Source organism: Heterocephalus glaber, unplaced genomic scaffold (genome assembly GCF_053883595.1).
Source record: "Heterocephalus glaber isolate CG9 unplaced genomic scaffold, H.glaber_assembly_v1.0 deba00001608, whole genome shotgun sequence".
Taxonomy (NCBI): domain Eukaryota; kingdom Metazoa; phylum Chordata; class Mammalia; order Rodentia; family Bathyergidae; genus Heterocephalus; species Heterocephalus glaber.
Window position 1 is genome coordinate 3,680,303 of NW_028258379.1, and position 22,061 is coordinate 3,702,363.

General features: G+C 35.1%; 1 protein-coding gene across 1 annotated transcript in view; it reads right to left on the minus strand.

Annotated features, from left to right (window-relative positions):
• The window catches only part of Kcnh5 (potassium voltage-gated channel subfamily H member 5), a 393,245-nt gene that overhangs the window by 64,639 nt on the left and 306,545 nt on the right, over nt 1-22,061 (minus strand). The window contains exon 10 of the mRNA XM_004837427.3: nt 12,663-12,859. Coding sequence (XP_004837484.1) covers nt 12,663-12,859 — 197 coding nt within the window. The remainder of the gene's footprint in view (nt 1-12,662; nt 12,860-22,061) is intronic.

Consider the following 22,061-nt stretch of genomic DNA (forward strand, 5'->3'; position numbering starts at 1 on the left):
GGTATCATGTGTTTCTCTAGATGACAGTGATTATTCTAGTCAATGATAATATAAATGTGCTGGGCAGCATGAAAGATTCACATTTCACTCATTCGCTGATTTTTTTCACTCAGTTATATAGCAGGTCCCATTCTGGTCATTGGCAATGAAAAGGTGACAAAAACCTACTTCAAGGAGTTCATTGTTTAGTTGGAAAAAACAATGTCAAATAGGAAATCAAACAACCACAATCAGTGAAAAAAAAAATAAAAGACCTATGAGAAAAGTTAGCTTTATGTAAGCCATGTTATCTTTTGTTTCAAATATAAACAATGTTTTGGAAATATTTTTTCCATAACATCAAAAATGATAGATTTATGGAAGAAAGGAGTTCTCACATTTTGTTTAGTTGATATACCATGGGAAAGAAAGTAGAAAAGAAAATAGTGGTGAAGCCAGAACTTCCACTGTCACATTTCTAGACCATTTGTCCAAAGATGCCTGTATTTACTGTAGAACTCCACACAGTCGGCAACCCACGTAAACCATGCATGAACGTTAGGCTGGTTTGATATCCAATTTCAGTGTGTTCTTCACACACAAAAAGTAATCATTGGTAAAATGCTTCATTGCTCACAGAAAGAAAAAAATGATACTCTGAGCTGCTGGATTGGCCACAATAACAATGCTCTCTGGAAGAAAAAGTTACTGAATTTTGAGGCTGAGCTAATGCAAGAGCGCTACTAAAGCACTATCTCTTACTACTGGAAAAATAAAATGTGGAATTGGTGCTATGCTTCTCCATAAAATTGCCAGCTGACTTCAGGTGAACTAGACTCAAGAACAGCACCGTTTGTGTCAGAAAACCCTGGTTTTATGAGGTGAAAGGGATCCTGCAAGTACCCCTTCTGTTTTCACATTTTACAACTTGTATTGGATCATTCTTGAGAAACATTTTTCCATATTTTATTGGGAATCCTTAAGTCACTGAAAGCATGTAAAGAACCTTTTGCTAGTTTGACGATCATGTACTGCCCAGAAATTATTAAAAAATCAACACTGAAACCTGCTGCTGCACATAACCAGTAATGCACATAATCTCAACTATTAGTTTGATTCCAGAAAAAAATGTTAGTAATTCCTTCATATAAAGAAAGCTTGGCTATCATGGATTGAATGATGATGTCTCCTAAAGTTCATATGTACTCAAGGCCTAACTACTAGTGTGGAAGCTCCACGATCTTCCATGGAAGTCATTCAGGTTTTCTGAGGTCGTAATGATCAGGCCCTGACCAAGGAGGGTTAGTATCTTTATAGGAAGAGACACCAGAGGGCTCCCTTGCTTGTTTTTGCTGCACACAGGTACTGGTGGAAAGGCCACGTGTTTCACTCACTTTCTTATTCTGAGATAAAATAAGTGATAATAGAAACTTTAAAGAGAAAAGATTTATTTGGCTCACAGTTTCCAGTGGGGTCAATCTATGGAGGGCTGGCTCCAAGGCAAAACCAAAAAGGTGTGGCAGAAGAAAAATGCTCACCTTATAGAAGCTAGGAAGCACAGTGCGAGAAGGAAGGAAGAAGGGACAAGAAACCTCTCTAGATCATGCCACCAATGACGGGCCACTTCTGACCAGGTCCTACTTCTGGACACATGAGATATCGGGAGGCATTTTAGATCTAAACTATAACACCGTGTACCACACTGTGAGAAGTTGCCTGGCTAGAAGCTAGCCAGACACAAACCCCAATGGGTGCTTTAACTTCAGAATTCTGCCTTCCATAATTGTGAGAAAATAAACTTCTGTTGGTAGTGGTGGTTGTTTTTTTTGTTTTGTTTTGTTTTTGGTACCAGGGATTGAACTCAGGTCCTTGCGCTTGCGCAGCGGGTGGTGAAACCACTGAGCTAAATCCCCAGCCCCTAAACTTCTGTTGTTTAAGCCACCAATCTGTGGCATTTTGTGATAGCTAGTCAAGCAGATTAATGCAAGATTTAAATCAATATTGATTAAGGGTCCCAGATTAGCCTGTCTTGAACTGTGTGGTATAGAGACAACAGTAAAAAAGGAGACAACAAAGAATTATGGAGGTGGAGCTAGATGGGTCTCTAGGGAATTGAATCGATTGAGACCACAACTATAGGGCACATTTGATATCACTTTTGATTGATATCCACTGAGCTCCACTTCATGACAACTGTAAGAGTATCACACATATTTTCCTAGAGCCATTTGGCTTAGAAATTTAAATTACACCTGTCACAAATTCTGCAGAACCATGGTGTGAAAAGCCTTGATAATTCTCTGCCCATGACCTCTCTTAATCTGGAACCCTGAGGGGGTTTTATAACTGCTAATATAACATAGACAGGGGATGGAGAAGGAAAGCCCACTTTAGCATACAGTTTTATCCTGCACTAATATTCTTTGATCTCAATCACTTTCTTCCTCTGCAAATTTTCATTGACACTCTTTTTCTTTGAGATTTTGTAATGTTAGTCCTTGGGCCTTACAGAAAAACATTCTTGGACCGGGGTTTAGCTCAGTGGTTCTGCCGCCTGCCTCGCAAGTGCCAGGTACTGAGTTCGATTCCCAGTACCAAAGGAACAAAAGCAAAAACAAAAACAAAAAAACATTCTTAAGCCAGGAGGGGTGGCACATGCCCACAATTTCAGCACTCAGGACACTGAGGTAGGAGGATTGCCATGAGTTCAAGGCCTGCCTGGGCTACATAGTGAGTTCAAGACAGTCTGAACTACATTGTGTGACCTTGTCTCAGAAAAAGAATTGCCCCATAGAAACGCATTTCATACCTGTTTACTGCCATCAACCAAATCTTAGATTTGCCTGTATCTATGTGGAAATACTTGGAGTTTTTCTTCTGTCTTTTTCTTTTCTATTTTTGTATCAAGTAATAATTTTAGTACTCATAACTGTCACATTTGTCAATACTTCCCATAATTCCTGAAGTGAAAGTGCTAATGTCTTTTTAAAAATAAAATAGAAAAGTGAGAATACAGTACTTTTTGTTTAATATGAGACTTTCTCTCTCTGTCTCTCTCTCTCTGTCTCTCTCTCTCTCTCTCTCTCTCTCTCTCTCTCTCTCTCTCTCTCTCTCTCAGGGAAGTGATGCAGCATCCAGCACAGTTCCTAAAAGTACTGACTTGATAGCAAAGAGAACAGCAGAGTGCAGTACCATCAACAAGGCAGTATTTTTGCCTTACGCAGTAACACTTCTTGAATGATACTGATATGAAAGGGACCTGCTTTCTCTAAAGTGAGATCCTGTACAACACAGGTGACAGACATGTCAAGGACGCATCATATACATCAGATCACACTCGAATTGGGAGCCTGCCCACAGGCTCTGAACTCGACCTGCAGCCATTTGTGTATGTGTGTGTTTGTTTCTTTGTTTGGACTTCACTGGCAGTTTTATTGTAAACCATGGTGTGAAAAGCAATAAAATGAACTACTCACAAGAGAACCCAGGCCATTCATTGTTCTTCTTCCCTATTAAAAATGGACACAATCAAGTATTGAATTTTACTCACAATCTTCTGCAAAAGGCATTAGCTCTAGTTTAAACAGTAGAAATATTGCCAGCATGGGATTCAAGGAACTTGGATTCTAACCCCAGCTTTGCCATTTAATGAGCTAATCAAACTTGACCAAATCATTTAAATTTCTGGGTTTCAATATTGAAATTGTCTGTAAGAAAATAAATTAAAGCAGCTGATCTATAATATCCATGCTTGTTCTAGATATTCCGCCCTTTGAAGACCTAATGCCAGAGTTGTCATCACCTCCTGGAATCCTTCCCTGCTCCTCTCCTAACATGAGTTGGATTCATCTTCTTTATGCTCTCTTTACACCTGTGTGTAACTCTGTGCTACCACTTTTCTGACTCTGCTGTCCTCTCTCAGTATTCTGAAGGCTCCTGGAGAGCACACACTGGGCCTTTCCCCTTCATGACCCCATAGTCATCTTAACAGGAGCCTGATGACTATGTATTCAATATGCCCTGAGCTGGCCAACACTTTCTGTGACACACTTTAACAAAGTGCCTCATCACAAGATGCACAGGAAATAGCAAATAAAATCCCTCACTTGTCTTATTTAAATGACCAATCTGGAGGAAAAATATGTCTGTGCTATCTTGAAAGCGAAGAAAATATTCAGAAATAATCCAAAATCTCAGTCATCCTTAGTGTAGCCATAAGTGCTATTGTAACATTTATTGTAAGCTTCAGTGAAATGGAATTCTCTTGACAGCCTCCTGCACAAATATACCCACCAATTTTAAATGGCTTATTTTCTGTAATCATAAAACATAATACCTGAAAGTTTCAGCATCTTTAACCAAAAAAAGTTTCCAATGAAATTATCAGTATATCTACAGATTTGGGGACCTCCAAGAATCCAGATTTCTTATTAACCTTTATAAATGGTGAGTCCAGGTTACCCCCAGTCTGGATATTGGGACTGGCCACATAAGCATCCCTCTGCCTGGGACATAACAAAATTCCCTACTTCTGGAGGCAAAATAGAAGCTGCATAAAAATCACATTGTTAGAATAAATAGCTCGGGCACAGGGAACCACTCTTTTCATTTAGAGTGGCAGGAACCATCCTGAAATCCAGGTTCCCAAAGCAAAGTTTTATAAGCAAGTCTCTCGAGGAGCAACAGTCATGCTTGTGAGGCTCATTCTTTTTACACAAATTCTAAATGTCACCATGTAATAACCAGGCAGAAGGAGCAGAAGTACAACCATCGCTCTAACAGCCTAATGAGAATCCTCAATATTTCATTACCACCTGTGCAGGGCATGCTGCTTATCTCTTTTGCCCCATCCCTGAGGGCTGACCCTCAATCCAATAAACACCACTTTGCCATTCCAGGGAATGGCATCTTGAATGGGTTAAGTAAATAAATATGTGAAAAGTCAGAGAATTTGTCAACTTCCCTTCTCTCCCATGTCTTTTCTGAATAAATTCACTGGAAACGTGTTCTCATTCTTAAAAGAAATACACAAACCAGGCTTTCTGTTTAACTCAGTTTTGTTTTTGGCTCTCATGCATTGAATCTCCTGCAGTCTGGTAAAGCCTGTAGACCTCTGCTCAGAACAGTTGCTTTAAATGCACAAAATAAAATATAGCATTGCAAAGGAAATAATGTTGAATTCTGGTTATCAAACTATTTTAAATCAATTTACAATATAGTAATCTATGTGTTTATTAACACAGCAATATATCTAACAGCAAGTCTAATAACTATTAATTTTAAAAGTGATACATTAAAAATCATTTTAGGATATCTTTAACAAATATAAAATGATCTGAAAACATTTGTCATTTACTTTGGCACTTTTCATAACACTGTGGTTAGTTGAGCACATTCATAATCAAAGAAAAGCTAAATTTCAGTAATAACATGCAAAATAAATGCATAATAATTTTCTCATCAAAATTTACAGAACTCAGGTAAAAAAAAACATTAAGTTTCTCGTACTGTGAGATCATGAGTTCATTAAGTCATTCCATTTATGCACCACCTGTTGGACCAACAGCAAAAAGACCTGTTCTAGCTTTTGAATTTTTTTAGCACCGAATTTTTTTAGAAAAGTCAAATGTATTAGCAAACTAATATGATTTCACATATAATTCATACTACTGGCTTCTCTAGGGAAAAAAAAAAAAACATTAGGACCACACAACATTTGAGCACCCAGAAGGAAGCTCCCCTGCTGCCATCCCAGGCTCCTAGGGCCAAGAAGGTGAGCCGGTCCCAGCACCCGGAAGGAAGCTCCCCACCTCCATCCCAGGCTCCTAGGGCAGTGAAGCTCTGCTGGTCTCAGCACCCAGAAGGAAGCTCCCCTGCTGCCATCCCAAGCTCCTAGGGCACAGAAGGTGAGCTGAGTGGGCGCCAGAAGCACCCCCCCCCCGTGGAAATGAGAAGACACATAAACAAGTCTCAAAAACAGACTTCCAGATCACCTACAGCAACCCCAAAGGGAAATGAGATGGAACACAATGATATTCAACCACCTGGACTCTGAACTGGCAACAAAAGAGGATCTGGGAAAAATGAAATCAGAAATAATTACTCAGATAACAGCAAAGATTGTGCTCATGGTGCAAGACATGACTAATAAATCTAGAGAGGACACAGATAAAAAAATAGAGGATCTGAGGAACATGATGGAATTCCAAGATAGGAAACAAATGGAATCCATAAAACAGATACAAACACATTTCCAAGAGATTAAAAATTCCATCGAAAGTCAGTGCAGCAGAATGAACCAATGTGAGGATAGAATTTCGCATATAGAAGATAAGATTGCAATTAGTGAGGAGGAAAAGAAAAATTGCTTTAAAATTGTAAGACAACATGAGAAATCAATCCAGCAGCTGCTAGATGATGCAAAGAAGAATAACATACGACTGATTGGACTCAATGAAGAAAGAGGAGAGAGTGCAGATGACATAAAAAAATCTGTTCACAGAAGTGATGGCAGAAAACTTCCCAAGGAGGGGAAAAGAACTTGACATACAGATAAATGAGGCATATAGGACTCCAGCTAACCTTCATCAAAAAAAATCTACACATAGGCATATAATAGTTAGGATTCCAGAAATCCAACAGAAGAATAAAATTCTACAAGCAGTAAGAGAAAAGAAACAAATCACATACAAAGGAAAGCCCATCAGAATCACAGCAGACTTCTCAATGCAAAGCCTCAAGGCAAGAAGAGCTTGGAGTGATGTATTTCAAGCACTAAAGGAAAACAGCCTCCAACCCAGATTGATGTACCCTGCAAAACTATCTTTCAAAATTGATGGAGAAATAAGATGCTTTCATGATAAAGAGCACCTCAGGAACTTCATGAATACCAAACCAGCACTCCAAAATATTTTAGACAATACCCTAGGAACAGACAATGGGATCACAACCCCAGAAAACCCAGCAGAATGAATCCATTGGGCGTGACAAATTAAACACAAAGGGGGATAATCCAACAAAAAGAAAAAGTCATGACAAAGCTTTTAAAACTTTTGACTTCATCTCCCTAATGAGTGTATAATTCAATATAATTCAATACAATAATAATTCTTATTATTGTACTGATCAGTATTTTTCTGATTCTAGAATTGCACACCACTCCTTGTGCTATACTGGCTATTGATCATCTTCTTATGTCTACATTTTAATTGGGTTGTCTATTAAGGAGCTCTAAAAATTCTTTATATATTCTGCTCATAGGTTATATGCATTGTAAATATGTTCTGTTTAAGGACTACTTTTCATTTTAATGATGTCATTTAAAGTTCTAAATTTTGATGGAATCTCATCAATTTTTTTCTTTTATACATCATGGTTTTTGTATCCTAGGTAGTTCTTGCCTACCCTGAATTCTTAAATATTTTCCCTTATAATTTCTTCTTAAAGTTTTATACTTTTAGGCTTTCTTATTTAGGTTCATAGATCCCTTCAAGTTATTTTCATGTATGGAAATAAAGGGTTGAGGTTAATTTTTTATATACGGATGCCAGGTGTTCTAGTGCCATTTGCTGAAGACATTATCTCTTCCTCAGCTCTTGAATCGAGTTTATAGTCTATAAAATGCTAATGTTAAATAATCTTTCAAAACTCAGTGGACCATATATGTGTGGTTCTAGTCCTAGATTCTCTGTCTTATTCCAATGATCTATATGTCTTTCCTTACACCAACACTGCCTTGATTACTGTAGCTTTAGAAAAAGTCTTAAAATTGGGTGCTAAACATCTTCCAACACTGTTTTTGTTTTTGGCTTTTCTGGATCCTTTGTACTCCTACATAACTTTAAAATTTCAATATCCAGTTCTTCATTTATAGCAAGTATACACAGACCTGAATTTTTATATATACCTTGTGTTTTCTAATCCTGCTAAATTCAAGTACAAGTTCTAGGGGCTCCTAGAGATTTCTTAGTATTTTCTCTGTAGATGATCATTTCATCTACATATAAAGATTTTGCTTCTGTCATGCCAATCCTATCCTAGTTGTGTCATTTTATTGCCAGACTATTTTGGTTTAGACCTATGTTTCAAAGTCTAATGGACAGATGGAGAGTAGGCATATATGCCCTTGTTCCCCACTTTAGGGAGAAAGTTTTGTATCTTCTCCATTCATAGAAGGAGTTTTTGTTGGAAGTATGGAGTACATGTCTTTGATCTGTTGAGAAGGTTCTGTTCTACTTCTAGTCTCTTGATAGCTTTTACCATGAACAGCTGTAGAATTTAGTCCAATACTCTTTCTCCAACTAGTGACAGGATCATATGGCTTTCTCCTTTCCTCTGTTAAAATGGTGACTTTTGGGGGTGGATCTTCCAATGCTGAACCAACACTGCCATCCCTATAATAAAACCACTTTCTACATACTGCCAGATCTGACTTCTAAGAGTTTGTTTTGTTAAACAAATTTCTAGCTATGTTCATACTTTTTCTTCTATTATCTTTATCCAGTTTTAGGATTAGCACAATGTTGATTTCCTAAAATGAGGGGAGAAGTGTTCCTTCTTTTTTCTGCTTTAAATGTTTGATAGAATTTATCAGTTAACATGTTTATGAGCCTGCTGTTGTCATATAGGTAGGTTTTCAAGCTAGGAACATACTTTCTTTAATAGGTGCTATTCAAATTTTATATTTCCTCCAGAGTTAGTTTCATTAATTTTGTCTTCTAAGTTACTTCTTAGAAGTTGTCAAATTTATTTCAAAAAAGATTTTTGTAATATGCTTTCTATATCCTTTTAAATTCTGTAAAATCTGTGGTAATGTCTCCTAGATCTTAATATTGTAATTTAAAAAATGTATAACTGATATTGTGTAACAGGAAGAAAAGGTCTAAAAGAGCAGGGGAATTGGGAGGTGTAGGGGAAGGGAAAAAAGGGAAAGGAAAAAATATGAGAAGAGGAAAAAAATGGAAACAAGGTCTTTGCAAATAGGGAAGGGTGGAGGGGGTGAAGGGAGGGCAGGGGAAGGGGAAAAAAATAAGAACCAAGAGACTCATGTAAAGGTACAAGATCCCAATGATGAATGTAACTGTATTTTATACCTAAAATGTACCAATAAACTTAATGGAAAAAGACAAAAAAAACCCCACAAAACATTAGGCTGACATTTCAGCAAGGAAATGTATAACCAGACTAAGCAGCAGCTGTCCCTTTTACCTAGTGTGAACTGCCCAGTTTCCACAGTAACTGTGTGCCATTCCTCCCTCCTGTATGCTTGCTGCTTGGCTCTTGCAGTCTTCCCTCATGTATGGCATATTCTGCTCCTGATAACTCTCTGCCTGGGTAGCAAGTAGCAGAGATCTGTTTTCTAATACAAAAGGAGAGAATTCTCTTTCTGTTGTCTCATTTACTTCAGTCCTCTGTTTTCAGCAGGCAATACGCTTAAGGCCCATAGACAGCCACCTGTTTTGTAAAGAATGTTTTATTGAAACACAGCCACATTCATTTATTAACCCATTATCTATGGCTGCTCTTATGGGTTGAATTTTGTTCCCCTTCCCAAATTCATATGTTGAAGCTCTAATCCTAATGTCATGAAATTTGGAAGGTAATTAGGCTCTAGATGAGTTCAGAAGGGTAGGGCCCTCGTGATGGGATTAGCGCCCCATGAGAAGAGACAGATACTTTGAGAACATGATCATCTGCAAGCAGGGAGGCCACACCAAGAAACCAAGGTGTCAGGAACTTGATCTTGGACTTCTCAGCTTCCAGAAGTGAGAGAAATAAACGGCCTGGTATGTAAGCCAACCGCTCAATAGCATTTTGTCATGGTTAGGGCAGCTGCTTTTGAAAAGTTGAGTAGCTGAGATTGCCCCACAAAGTCTAAAATACTCACTCTCTAGTCCTTGACAAAAAAAATTGTCAACCTCTGCTCTAGCTGTTAGGTGAAATTGGTAGCTATTGCTCTAGAAATTTTACACAGAAGAGTTTGAAGATGGTTCGAAGGAGTTAGGTATTCATAGCAGGCATCTCATTTTTCCCTAATGGAGATGGCTGCTGGTAGCTAAAGAAATATCCTATTTCTTCCTGTGGCAGCACTAAAACCTGCACATTCTGCAAACCCCTCCACTGAACCACTCTATAAACTGATGTAACCAGAGTTAGAAACTTGAGGTCAAAATCTGTTCCCCTTAATCATCAGGAGCATGCCCTCACCCAAGATCCAGGAGGGTTATGTGATTCCTAGCATACTAAGAATATAATTTTGGATATACAATTGACAAAAAATGTTCAATGTAATAAGTTTACAATAATAGCAATGAAAACAAAATATTTTCTATTAATAGATCAATGTGGAATAAAGTGAATGGGTAAGTGAGAAGCTCTATAGAAGATATCTATGAAATATGGTTTGGCGGGGGGGAACAGCTACATTGACAAGCTAAAGCAACATGGTAGAATTTACAAAAGTCCAGGTCTTAGAATCAGAGATGGATTCAAATCCAGAGAAAATCCATTACTTACTTGTCAACTCTCAGTACCAATCTTAGAATCTCCACCTCCTCACCGATGCAATGAAGAGCATATTCCTCAATTGTGGGTTGTGAACATTTAAATCACTATTATATGCAGAATATTGCTGAAGTTCTTGGCTATTTAAAATAGGCCCTCAAAAATTTTTTTTAAAAAATAAATAAAATAAAATAGGCCCTCAAAAGGGTAGTTTACATTACTAGTCATTAGAAGAGATTTATTCACATTTTCTCTTTTCCTTTTCCCCTGTGAATAAAGTGACACTGACAGTACACCCTGATCCCACAATTTGTCACATTACTGAAACAACCCATCAAAAGCAACAGAGCTGAGATTATAAAAAAGTGACACATGCTGCTATAGGGAACAGGTTATGAAGGGAAGAAGCCACTGGATGTACCTGAGCACACTGGGAACTGTGAAGACAGGCACATCTTTCATTCATTCCAGGTCCCACTAAAACAAGACAAAACAAAGCGAAAATGTGGAATCTTCTGTCTCCAGCTTGTCTTCCTAGGAGAGGCAGCCACACTGGTATGGCACCCAGCTCTCTTCACTTATGAAATGTGAGCTCACTTGTGTGTGCAAGAGAAAAAGAGGCAACAGAACCTTGTGATGAGCTTATTTTAAATTTATTTTTTACTGGTGATTTGTTTTACTTATCTTTCTTTGAAACTTCACATTGCAAAACTGTCCTTTGGCTGCTTAATTCCTCTCTGGCCCTGAAGAATAACTGCCTGCTCTGTTTCACAGAACTATTATAAACATGAAATGAGACACAACATAAACTATTATAAACATAAAATGAGGCATAGTTTTGAGGGGAACAGTGACAAATAAGATACGTCCCAAAGAACTGAATGACAATGAGTAGAAGCTTTGATAATCTTGCAAAATGGGGAAACTTTTCAAATCTGACAAATTTTAGTATCTAACAGGCTACTTGTATATGAGAAACTTGAAATTGCAAAAAGTGGAGCACAGACCAAAAGGACTTTGAGTTTCCTAATGAACAAATAAGGAAGTTTCTATGTGGCAGTTCCTGCCACATCCATCTCGCCATTGTTCCACATACTATTTACACTTGAAGCATCTGAGCACAGGGCTCTGTGTTTAGTCTGATTTAATGACTGTTAACAAAAATATAAGCTAGAAATGTTGTTCAAACATTGATCGAACGTTGTAACACAGCCAACACGAATACCACTCCAGCTACTCTTGTCTTCTCTTATAACCCTGAGAAGGAGTCACACTGACTTAATTATTTCATTTCTATATTACTACAGTATAGACATTAATTTTGCTCTTGGTTTGATTGTTTTCATCCATGTTGACTGCAACAAATGTTTTATATAAGAGGTGGCAGAAAGAAAGGATGGTTATTTCAAAATACTTCACTATAGACAGGCAATCATTTTAGATGAAATTCCATAAGTGTAGTTATCCAAACATATATTTCATTTTTGTCAATAAAAGAACCCTGGCCAATGCTCAATGACCTATAAATCAGAGCTAGGAGATTTTTTATGCAAATTAAATTTATGTCACACTCATCAATAAAAAAGAAAATAGTAATGAAGATTAAATTTGCAGCAACAGTACAAAGTAAAGTATTTCTATACCTATTTGTAGGCTATGTCATATGGCTAATTAATTTTTGAGATAGTGTTCTTTGAAAGAATTAATGGAGAGTAAGCTTTGTTAATTGATTATTAAATGAGAAGAAGGGTTTAAAGAGTTAGGAATGTAAAGTAGGGAACCAGCTTAACCTTACCAGCTTTAAAGAATTATATGTATAATAAAGTAAAATACATTGGTATTCATTTTATGACATTATAAATTATTTCATTATATATAAATATATATAAATATTATAACTATGTTATTGTATGGTTTAAAGTTCACTTGTTTTTCCTCAAGTCAGTTTTGCATTTTCCATCTTAAATGACAAACGCTCAAATATTTACTCATATAATCAGAGTGTCATTATTCCTTAAAAAGCAAAATATGTATAAAGGGAAAGAATATTTTATCACTACATATTGATGAGTATATAGTGCTGTAAAATAAAATAACTTTCCATTCCTCAGCTAATAGAACATGTGTACATATTAACCCTCTAGATGTGAACCAATGTGAAGCAGACTTGGACCACATACCCGTTTCCTTAAATTGCATGTCAGAGTGAGGTTCCTTGAGAATGAGTTTGCAAAAGCTGTGTAAAAGTCAAGGACTTTGAGCAAGGCTTCTCGCTTGATGATGTGTAGGTCACAGTAAGTCAGTGCCCGCACATTTGCACAGGCATGAGCAAGAGTAGTTTCCTTCCAGAAGATGTCTCCAAATACATCGCCTTTCCCTGGAAAACAGTTAAAGACCCACCATTAGTGTCTACAACACTTCTCATACTATTTTTATTCAATTTCATAATGACATTGATCTTGTAGCATAATCTTGAGCTGAGAACATGACCCCATTTAGATACACATAACACAGTGCCACACTTTCACATAACAAGTAAATTAGCATTAACCTGAATTCAGTGGTGGAAATCTAGATTGGCATGAATAAAGATAAATCAACAGAGATGCCAAAACTCTCCTTTGGTATTATGAGGAAATAAATCCCTGATGTGAAAAGAATAATAAGAAACTAAAATATTAACTCATAATAAAGAGGAAGAGTTTCTTCCTCTTTAATATCTTCTACCATTTTACCTTTTTCTATTCTGACAAAAAGGAGAAAAGATAACTTTTATTTTTATCCTTTCTGCTTTTTCTGTTATGATGACAATAAAATACAATATACAAAGATGTGCTGTTACAGCCTTTATATATGTAATTGTACTGTTCAGTAACTAAGTATTGTGCTTAAAGTAGAGTAAGACTCGCCTGTCTTAGTCCCCAAAGGGTGCCCCTCCCTCTGTACTTGTCCAGCCTCTCAGAAGGTGCAGGGCTCAGGCCTAAGCTTAAGGACCTGACCTGTGTAAAACATGGAGGCCCAGATGTGTTATTGCACAAACTGTCCCATGAAGAAAGCTGTACTACAGTTAAATGTAGATGGCTTTTTGAAAAAAATCACACAAATTACATATTCATTTCAGGGCACCATCCACTAGTAGCCTAAACTTAATGGTACTTAGTTCCCCAAATAAAGGGAATGAGGTAAAGTCAAATATCAGAGATCCCAAAAGGCTCTTCTGCTGAGGCACTTCCCTGGAGCTGTTGGCCCCTGGAGTGTAAGCAACTTCTCTCTTTGTTTGATATCTGTGGGAAAGTTTTCAAGTGGAAAATACAGGAGGAGTATACCCAGGTGGGCAAAACCTTCCTCAAAGCACTCTTTGGATGCTGTATTCTTTCTGCACTCTAGCCAGAGATATGCACATATCTGTTCACATCATGCAGATTAAAATCAGAATGAGGAAAAGAAGAAGAAAGATACAATCCTTCCAATCACACCAGCAGAGAGAAAATACAGTGTAATCAGAGAAATATAAGAGAAAAACAAGGATCAAGGAAGCCCTCCAGAACCAGGAGACTTAGTGAGAAGCAGCACTGGAGAGCAGGAGACAACAGCTATTGCCTTACAGAGGAAGCGGTCAAAGCCCCATATGATCACCACAGAATAGCCACAATAGATGTTGAATTAATTTTAAGCAATTCATTTGTTTCTGGACCCTCAAAAAACTTCCTTTTAGCTACTGACTTTGAGGAAAGACTCAAGGAACTGTCTGATAGCCATACATTTGTTCAAGGAAGGAACATTAGAAACCTGGTACCCAATTACAGTCTCAAGGGCTCTACAGCACCATGACAATCTAAGGGAGACCTCAGCTACAGAAATTTAAGATAAGCTCAATATCTTTTTACACAGACAGGTTTCACAAATCTGCACATGACATTTTCTTTGAACTAGTAATTCCAATTATGGGAATTTTTTCTGAATTATGAAAGTGTCCAATTTACTTATAGAAATGCTCACTGAAGTAATATTTTAATAGTCCAATAAAGTACAGTAAGAGAAAGATCAGTGAATAAATATATTATAAAATATTAGGCACCCAGTAAATAGCATAGATTTTTTTAAAGTGACATAGAGAAATACTCATCTAAATAATAAAAGCAGAATATCAAATTATACATAGAGTCGTGTCATTTTAGATACCCCACACTCTCTCAATTTACATAAATACACATAGCATAGAAGTAAATGCATTAAAGTGGTAGGTTCTTTTTGTATATGGGACAGTGGGTGGGTTTTGTCTTACATTCTATATATATTATTTTATAAACCAAAATTATTAATAGTTTATCATAGTTCCCAATGCTACAAAATAAGAAGCTTTTAACAGGCTGTTTCAATCTACCTTTTGTTTCTTCCTCTTTAATATTAGTTACTCTATCTTTTCTTTTTACACTTTTCTTTTTCCTTAAAGAGATAGAAGAAGGATAACATTTCTTACTGATTCATTTCTACGACACTTTCTCAAATTGCCAATTATAATAAAATCTCTGATCTATTTATAAACACTCATTACGTTTCAACTATTTGATTTTCATGGTACACTTTAATTCCGTTCACTCAATATTTTCACTTCTGGGAATAAATTCAAAGATTAAAACCAACATATGTAAAATTCACAGCAAAGTTATGAATCACCCTATTTTATAAAAAAAAGATGTCCAAAAACAATAGAAATTGTAAAAAATATATGTGACATATCAATACAGATTTAAAAGAAGTTTTGAAATAGCATGCAAAAAATCCTTACCTTATACTGGTAAATGAAAAAATAATACAAAGAATTATACTGTTATGGTAACAGCTATAAAATGAAACTGAAGTACCAAGACTAATAGAAAATCATGAAATGCAATTTTTCTTCACTTCTTAAGAAATTTTTTCTTGATAAAGCCAAAGTATATTATGTTATAATTATATTCTCATATAAAGTATTATATCTTATTATTAATTTGTCAATTGATAATAAATTGAGATAAAGGACAGAGACATAAGGCTAGAAAAAATACATTTAAATAATAGCAAAAATAGCTTCAAGTAGTATGTTAAATGATTTTCGTTGAGTACTGTTTTCCAAATTTTCCTATAGTAAATCTGCATAAACTATTTAAAAATAGCAAACTATTTTAAAAGATGTTTCCTTACATTTTTAATAACACTGAAATCATAAAACAGTTACATAGATACATAGAATACTATATTAATATTCATTGATTGCTAAATAAATAGTTTGAAGAGAGTTGATACATACATGTAATTTCCTCTTCTCCGTATAGACCAGTGGTGGCAAACCTATGGCATGCGTACCACAGCAGGCTGTTATTACTGAAAAGTTTGCCACTATAGACCATTTTTAATTGTGGATGCATTTAAATATACATTATATATTTTATGTTATCTAACTAGTGAAATTAAAATTCTAATCCTATTTCTACTCAAAAGTTTAAAACATTAAATTATTTAGCTTTTTGGTATTATAAGGAAATCAATCTCTGATGTGTAAAGAATAATAAATTAAAATATTAACTCATAATAAACTTCAACCCCTGCTTTCTTCCCCAAAAATTTAGTGAAGCATTGGAAAATCAACAAATGTGGCTAATATCAGAATTTACTTTGATAATAAGCAATAATTACTGTTCCATGACATAGAATTTCCAATTAGGATCTGCAATGTATAAGCTGGATATGAATCTAATCAATCATTTCAAAATATGTTTGTTTTATTCAGCTTTCTATGTCACCTAATGGGTACTCAGTGCCCAACAAACTTTATGGCACTGCTAGGAAGATAGACATAAGACAATTAATGATTTCACCAAATGCGACAAAGCTGGCTGATGCCCTCCTTCAGGACGTATCATAGACATTTACACTAAACAGCAAAAACCACAGGTTGTGGAGACATGGAATTACACATAGATATCCAATAAAGAAGTCCCCTTTCCTTCACTTCAAAGATTTTGTATACTTTGAGAATTTGGAACTCTATTCATTTTCATGACTATAGAATTCTTGATGCTGGTTTTTAGGTCAGCTCCTGCTGGGTGCACGTAATCTCAGCTATAATCATTTTAGAGCTTGAGCGAACTAACCTCCTCAAAGCCCTAAAATAGGAGGAAAAACTCGCACTGAACATGAAAGTTGTTGTTTGGTCTATTTATATTTTCTCAGTTCTTTGCATCAAGTCTTATGAAGTATTTCACTGCTAAACCACAGGAAACAGGATTGTAAAATAGAAGCTAATGTTAAAGATTCATATAGTAGGAATCTGGAAAATTTAAAGATAAAACACAGATAGCTACAATGTAATTAAAGGAGTCATGAAAACAATGGATTAAGGTCTACAGCACTGATTTCACAGCCAGATTTTTTTTTTATTGTGAGACACATTATTTGGTAAGTCAATGATATGAATAAGATGAATGCATAAAATTACAAAGTTACTTATCAGTGAGTATACCTGATTAATATATCCAACAGATCCCTAATAAAGTATCATTTGAACTTTACTGGTTTTCTGTGTTTGGGGGGATGTAATAATGGCTGTATTTGATGATTCTTCAGGACAATGTATTTAATTCATGTATAATGTTCCCTCTTTTTAAAAATTAAATTTTATTGTGCATATCTGAGGTTTACATGTGTTATAGGGTTCATATAATTAGTAAAATTCTTTCTATAGTGAAGCAAAGTAACACATCTATCACCTCACATAATTACTATGTTTGTAGATGCACCAAGAGCAACTAAAAATCTACTTATTTAACAAAATCCCCAATCTGATTGAATTTTATTAATTAGGTTCCTCGTGTTGCACATCAGATCTCTTAGACTTTTTAATTCTACATATCTGCTATTTTTTATCCATTCACCTACATCTTCCTATTTCTATCTACCCTATCCTGCCTGTGGTAACCATCATTTTATTTTCTACTTCTACACAGTTAACTTTTTTTCTAGATTCCATATATAAGCAAGATCACACAATATTTTTATTTTTGGGACTGGCTTATTTCAATTAGTATAATACCCTCCAGGTTCATCCATGTTGTGAAAAATACCAGAATCTCCTTGTACGAGGGTTAATAATAATTATACACATGCACACGCACACACACACACACACACACACTTTTTATTCTTTAATTCATTACAGTTTATTTCCTTATCATGGATGTTGTGAATAAGTCTGCAAAAGACAGTGAAGTGAAGATACCTCTACAAGATGGTACTTTCATCTCCTTTGGGTATATACCCAAAAAAGTGATTGCTGGGTCACATAGTACTTCTATTTCTAATTTCTTTAGGGAAATCTATGCTGTTTTCCATCACAGCTGTACCAATCTACATGTCCATCAACAATGTAATGGGGTTCCCTTTTATTCACATCCTTGCTAACATTTGTTATCTCTTGAACTTTTTGTAGTAGCCATGCTAACAGGTCTAGAGTAATGTTTTATATTGTTTTTTGTTGCCCATTTTCCTAATAGTGATGTTGAGAACCTTTCCATGTGAATACGGGCCATGTTATATCATTTGTTGTGCTGCTTTGCTTATTTTTAATAGGTTATTTGGGTATTTGTTGTTATTGTATTGAATTTAGGAGTTCTTTATAAATTTTAGCTATGAATCTCTTACTAGATAAGAGGTTTACAAATACTTTTTCCAGTTCATAGGCTGCCTTTTCATTTTTTGGATTGTTTTCTTTGACATACAGAAAGGTTTCAGAGTCAATGTAGTCCCATTCATTTATTTTTGTTCTTGTAGCTTGCGTTTTCAGTGTGATATACAGAAAATTACTGCCACAACAAATGTTAAGCTTTTCCTCTATTCAGAAATTTAGTGGCTTCAGGGATTACATTTATGTCTTCCATGCATTTTAGTTGGTTTTTGTGTATAGTGTAAGGCAAGGGTCCAATTTCATTCTTTTGTGGCAATCCAGTTTTTCACCACAATTTTTGAAGAAACTATTCTTTCCCCCATTGTATCTTCTAGATGCCCATGTCAAAAATCAGCTGGGTACATGATTGTATCTATTTCTAGACACTCTATCTGTTCCATTCTTCTATTTCTGTTTTTAATGGGAGTAGCATACTATTTTGATTATCAAAATTTTACAGTGGAATTTTAAATCATGAAATGTGATGTCATCAACCTTGATTTTTTTCTCAGTATTGCTTCGACTAAGCAGGTTGTGTGTGTGTGTATGGTTCTACACAAAACTTAGGACACTTTTTTATATCTGTTAAAATGTCATTGAAATTGAAACTGTATACTTCTTTGAGTAGTATGGATATTTTAACAGTATTAATTCTTCCAACCCATAAACACACAGTATCTTTCCACTTAATTGTCTTCTTCAATCTCTTTCTCATCAATGTTTTCAGAGTAAAAATCTGTTACCTTTTTGGTTAAAGTTATTCTTAAGGATTTTATTTTTTGATGATATCTTATGTGATCATTTTAATTTCTTTTTCAAATAGATCATTATTCATATATAGAAATCCCACTGATTTTTGTATGCTGATTTTTATTACAATTCATTTATTATTATAAGAGTTTGTTGTGGAATATTTGGGGTTTTCCAAATATAGGATCACATCATCTGCAAAGAGGGATACTCCTTCTTTCTAATTTGAATGCCTACTCTTAATTTTTTTTCCTTTGGTCTAATTGCTCACACTTCCACTACTATGCTGAACAGAAGTGACAAGTGTGTATTCCCGCCTTGTAGCATATCTTAGTGGAAAGACTTTCAGTTATTACCTGTTGATTTTGATGTCATCACATTAGACTTGTCTTATAGGCAATATTTAAGTAAGTTCTTCAATCAGGAAGGAAAGGATGATAACTGCTATCATGAAAATATATGAAAGTATAAGCTCAATAGTAGAGGTAAATCCATAGTCAAATTAAATATTTCATTACAATAATGGTGTATAATCTTTCAAATCTCTAGTATAAATGTTAAATGTTAAAATGGTCTAAAAATAACTCTAACTACAATAAGTTGTTAAGGTATATTCACTATAAAAAGATGTGAATTTTGACAAAAATATGAATGATAAGGTGGTAAAATTCTTGAGTATTTGTACGCAGCTGAAGATGTTATCAATTTAAAATAACCTATTATAACTATAAAGTGTTTTATATAAGCCCCACAATAATTACAAAGCAACAAAAAATATAGCAAATATACAAATGAGAAAGAGAAAGGAATCAAGATAGCTCTACAGAAAATCACCCAATCATAAGTGTAGAGAACAAGAGAAGACAGGAACAGAGGAGCTACAAAACAACCAGAAAACAAATAACAATACCAATAATTACTTTTAATCTATCAATAACCCTGAATGTAAATGCTTTAAACAATACAATCAAAGGACATAAAATGGCTGAATAAATTTAAAAAGGAACAAGATCTAACTATATGCTGCCTACAATCCATCCATTTCAGCTTTAAGGGTGTGCAAAGAGATGAAAATGAAGGGATGGAAGAAAATATTCCATGAAACCATGGCCAAAAGAGAACATAGATAGCTATGCTTAGATGAAATAAAACAGATTTCAAATAAGAAAAAGAACTGTAATAAGTGACGGAGAAAGTCATTATTTTATGATAAAAGGGATCAATTCATCAAGAGGATATAACAATGCAAATATGTATATACTCAACAGCGGAAACTGTAAATATTAAAAGGAAATATCTATGGGCATGAAGGACAAAGTGGACAGTATTACAATAACATTAGGGACTCCAATACCCCACATTGAGGAATGGACGGAACAACACCACCAAAAAACTGAATAAGAAAACGCTGAGCATAAACTATATTCACTGTATTTACTAATCCTTCTTCCACTCCAAGGCTTCATTGCAGTTGGGAACTAAACTTTATTATGAATGCATATGTAATAAAATATTCATAATATATTCAAATATTCAAAATTTTTATAATCTGACAAGACTATGTTATTAAATTATATGATTTTAAATAGACTTTGACTGCAAAATACAAGTGTCAAAAAGTAACATTTTAAAGAATAGAAGTATAAAAATTAAAAATTTTAAATTAGAATAGAATCTTTTAAAACATTTAGATGTTTTAGATGATGATGCCTCTTCATCCTCAGTGATTTAAGTCCCACAGTCATTCTCTTGAAATTATAGTGGATAAAAAACATAAAGATGTTTTGAGAAAAGGAAGCAATAACTCTACCAAAAAGTAAACAATTTATTGAGTTTGTAGATATTTATTTACACAATGATTAAACCAAATAGATTTTATTAAGTAGAGTTAAAAACAATCATAAGAGGCATTAGAAATCACCTTTACAACGGTAGAAGCAATGGTAATAAACTGGCTTAAAAATTTCAACTTTGGCACTATATGTGTTATAAACAGAATATATATATTTATAAACAGAATATATAAATAGAGAAATCCAAACATATATCTAAATTAAGAAAGTTAATAGCATCTTGAAACTCTTCTATTTTCTTTTTCTGAAAAAGATTTTAGAATTGCAGCCAACAATAAGGTTTATGTTGCTACTAATTTATCATTTTTTGCATCTGTCAAGTGGGAGAAATCATGACTATCTTGTCCTGTCAGTTAGTGCATCTGACACCCTAGCTCTAACCCTAACTCTAATACATTGAGTCAGCAAGCCCACTGCTGAGGATTTATCCAAAAGAATCAAAAGTAGAATCTCAAAGACATATCTCACTACCATATTCATTATAGTGTTATTCACAATAGCAAGATATGGATACAATCCATGTGGTCCTCATCAGATTAATGGATAAAGACAATGAGATAGATAGATAGATAGTACAAAATATTTAGTCTTAAAAAGAAAGAAATTCTGCCATGATCTGAAGGGATTATGCTAAATGAAGTAAGCCAGTCACAGAAGGTGAAGCACTGCATGATTTCATTTATATGAAGTATCTGTAATAGTCAAACTCATAGAAGCAGAGAATACAATATTGTTCACTAGAGAATAGGGGATGGAAGAAATGGGGAGTTGTTACTCATTGGTACAAAGATTCAGCTATGCTGAATGAATAAGTCCTACAAATCTGTTGTACAATGTAGAGACTAGAGTTAACAATATGGCCTTGTGAACTTCAAAATTTGTTAAGATGGTAGATGTCATGTTAGATATCCTGACCACATACCCCAAAATAATGACACAAGGAAACTTTGGAAGATGTTGGATATGTCTGTCTATTACCATGACCGTGGTGATGGTATCCTGGGTGTTTGCTCTGTCAAACTCCTGAAATTCTCATAAGTCCCATCCTGTTCAGAGAACACTTAAGAGAAGGACAGAGTAGTTGACAAAAGGGCTGACACAAGTCCCAAAGCAACATGGGCATAAGAAATAGGGTTACAGACTCCACCTTCCCCTGAAAGAAACTGCCAAGATTTGTGGCCATTCCTACAATCTTGGAGCGCTGGCAAGATTCATTTTCACTTTAATGCCCAACAACCCAGTGGGCTGCAACTCCTAGCAAGGCCTAGTTCTCG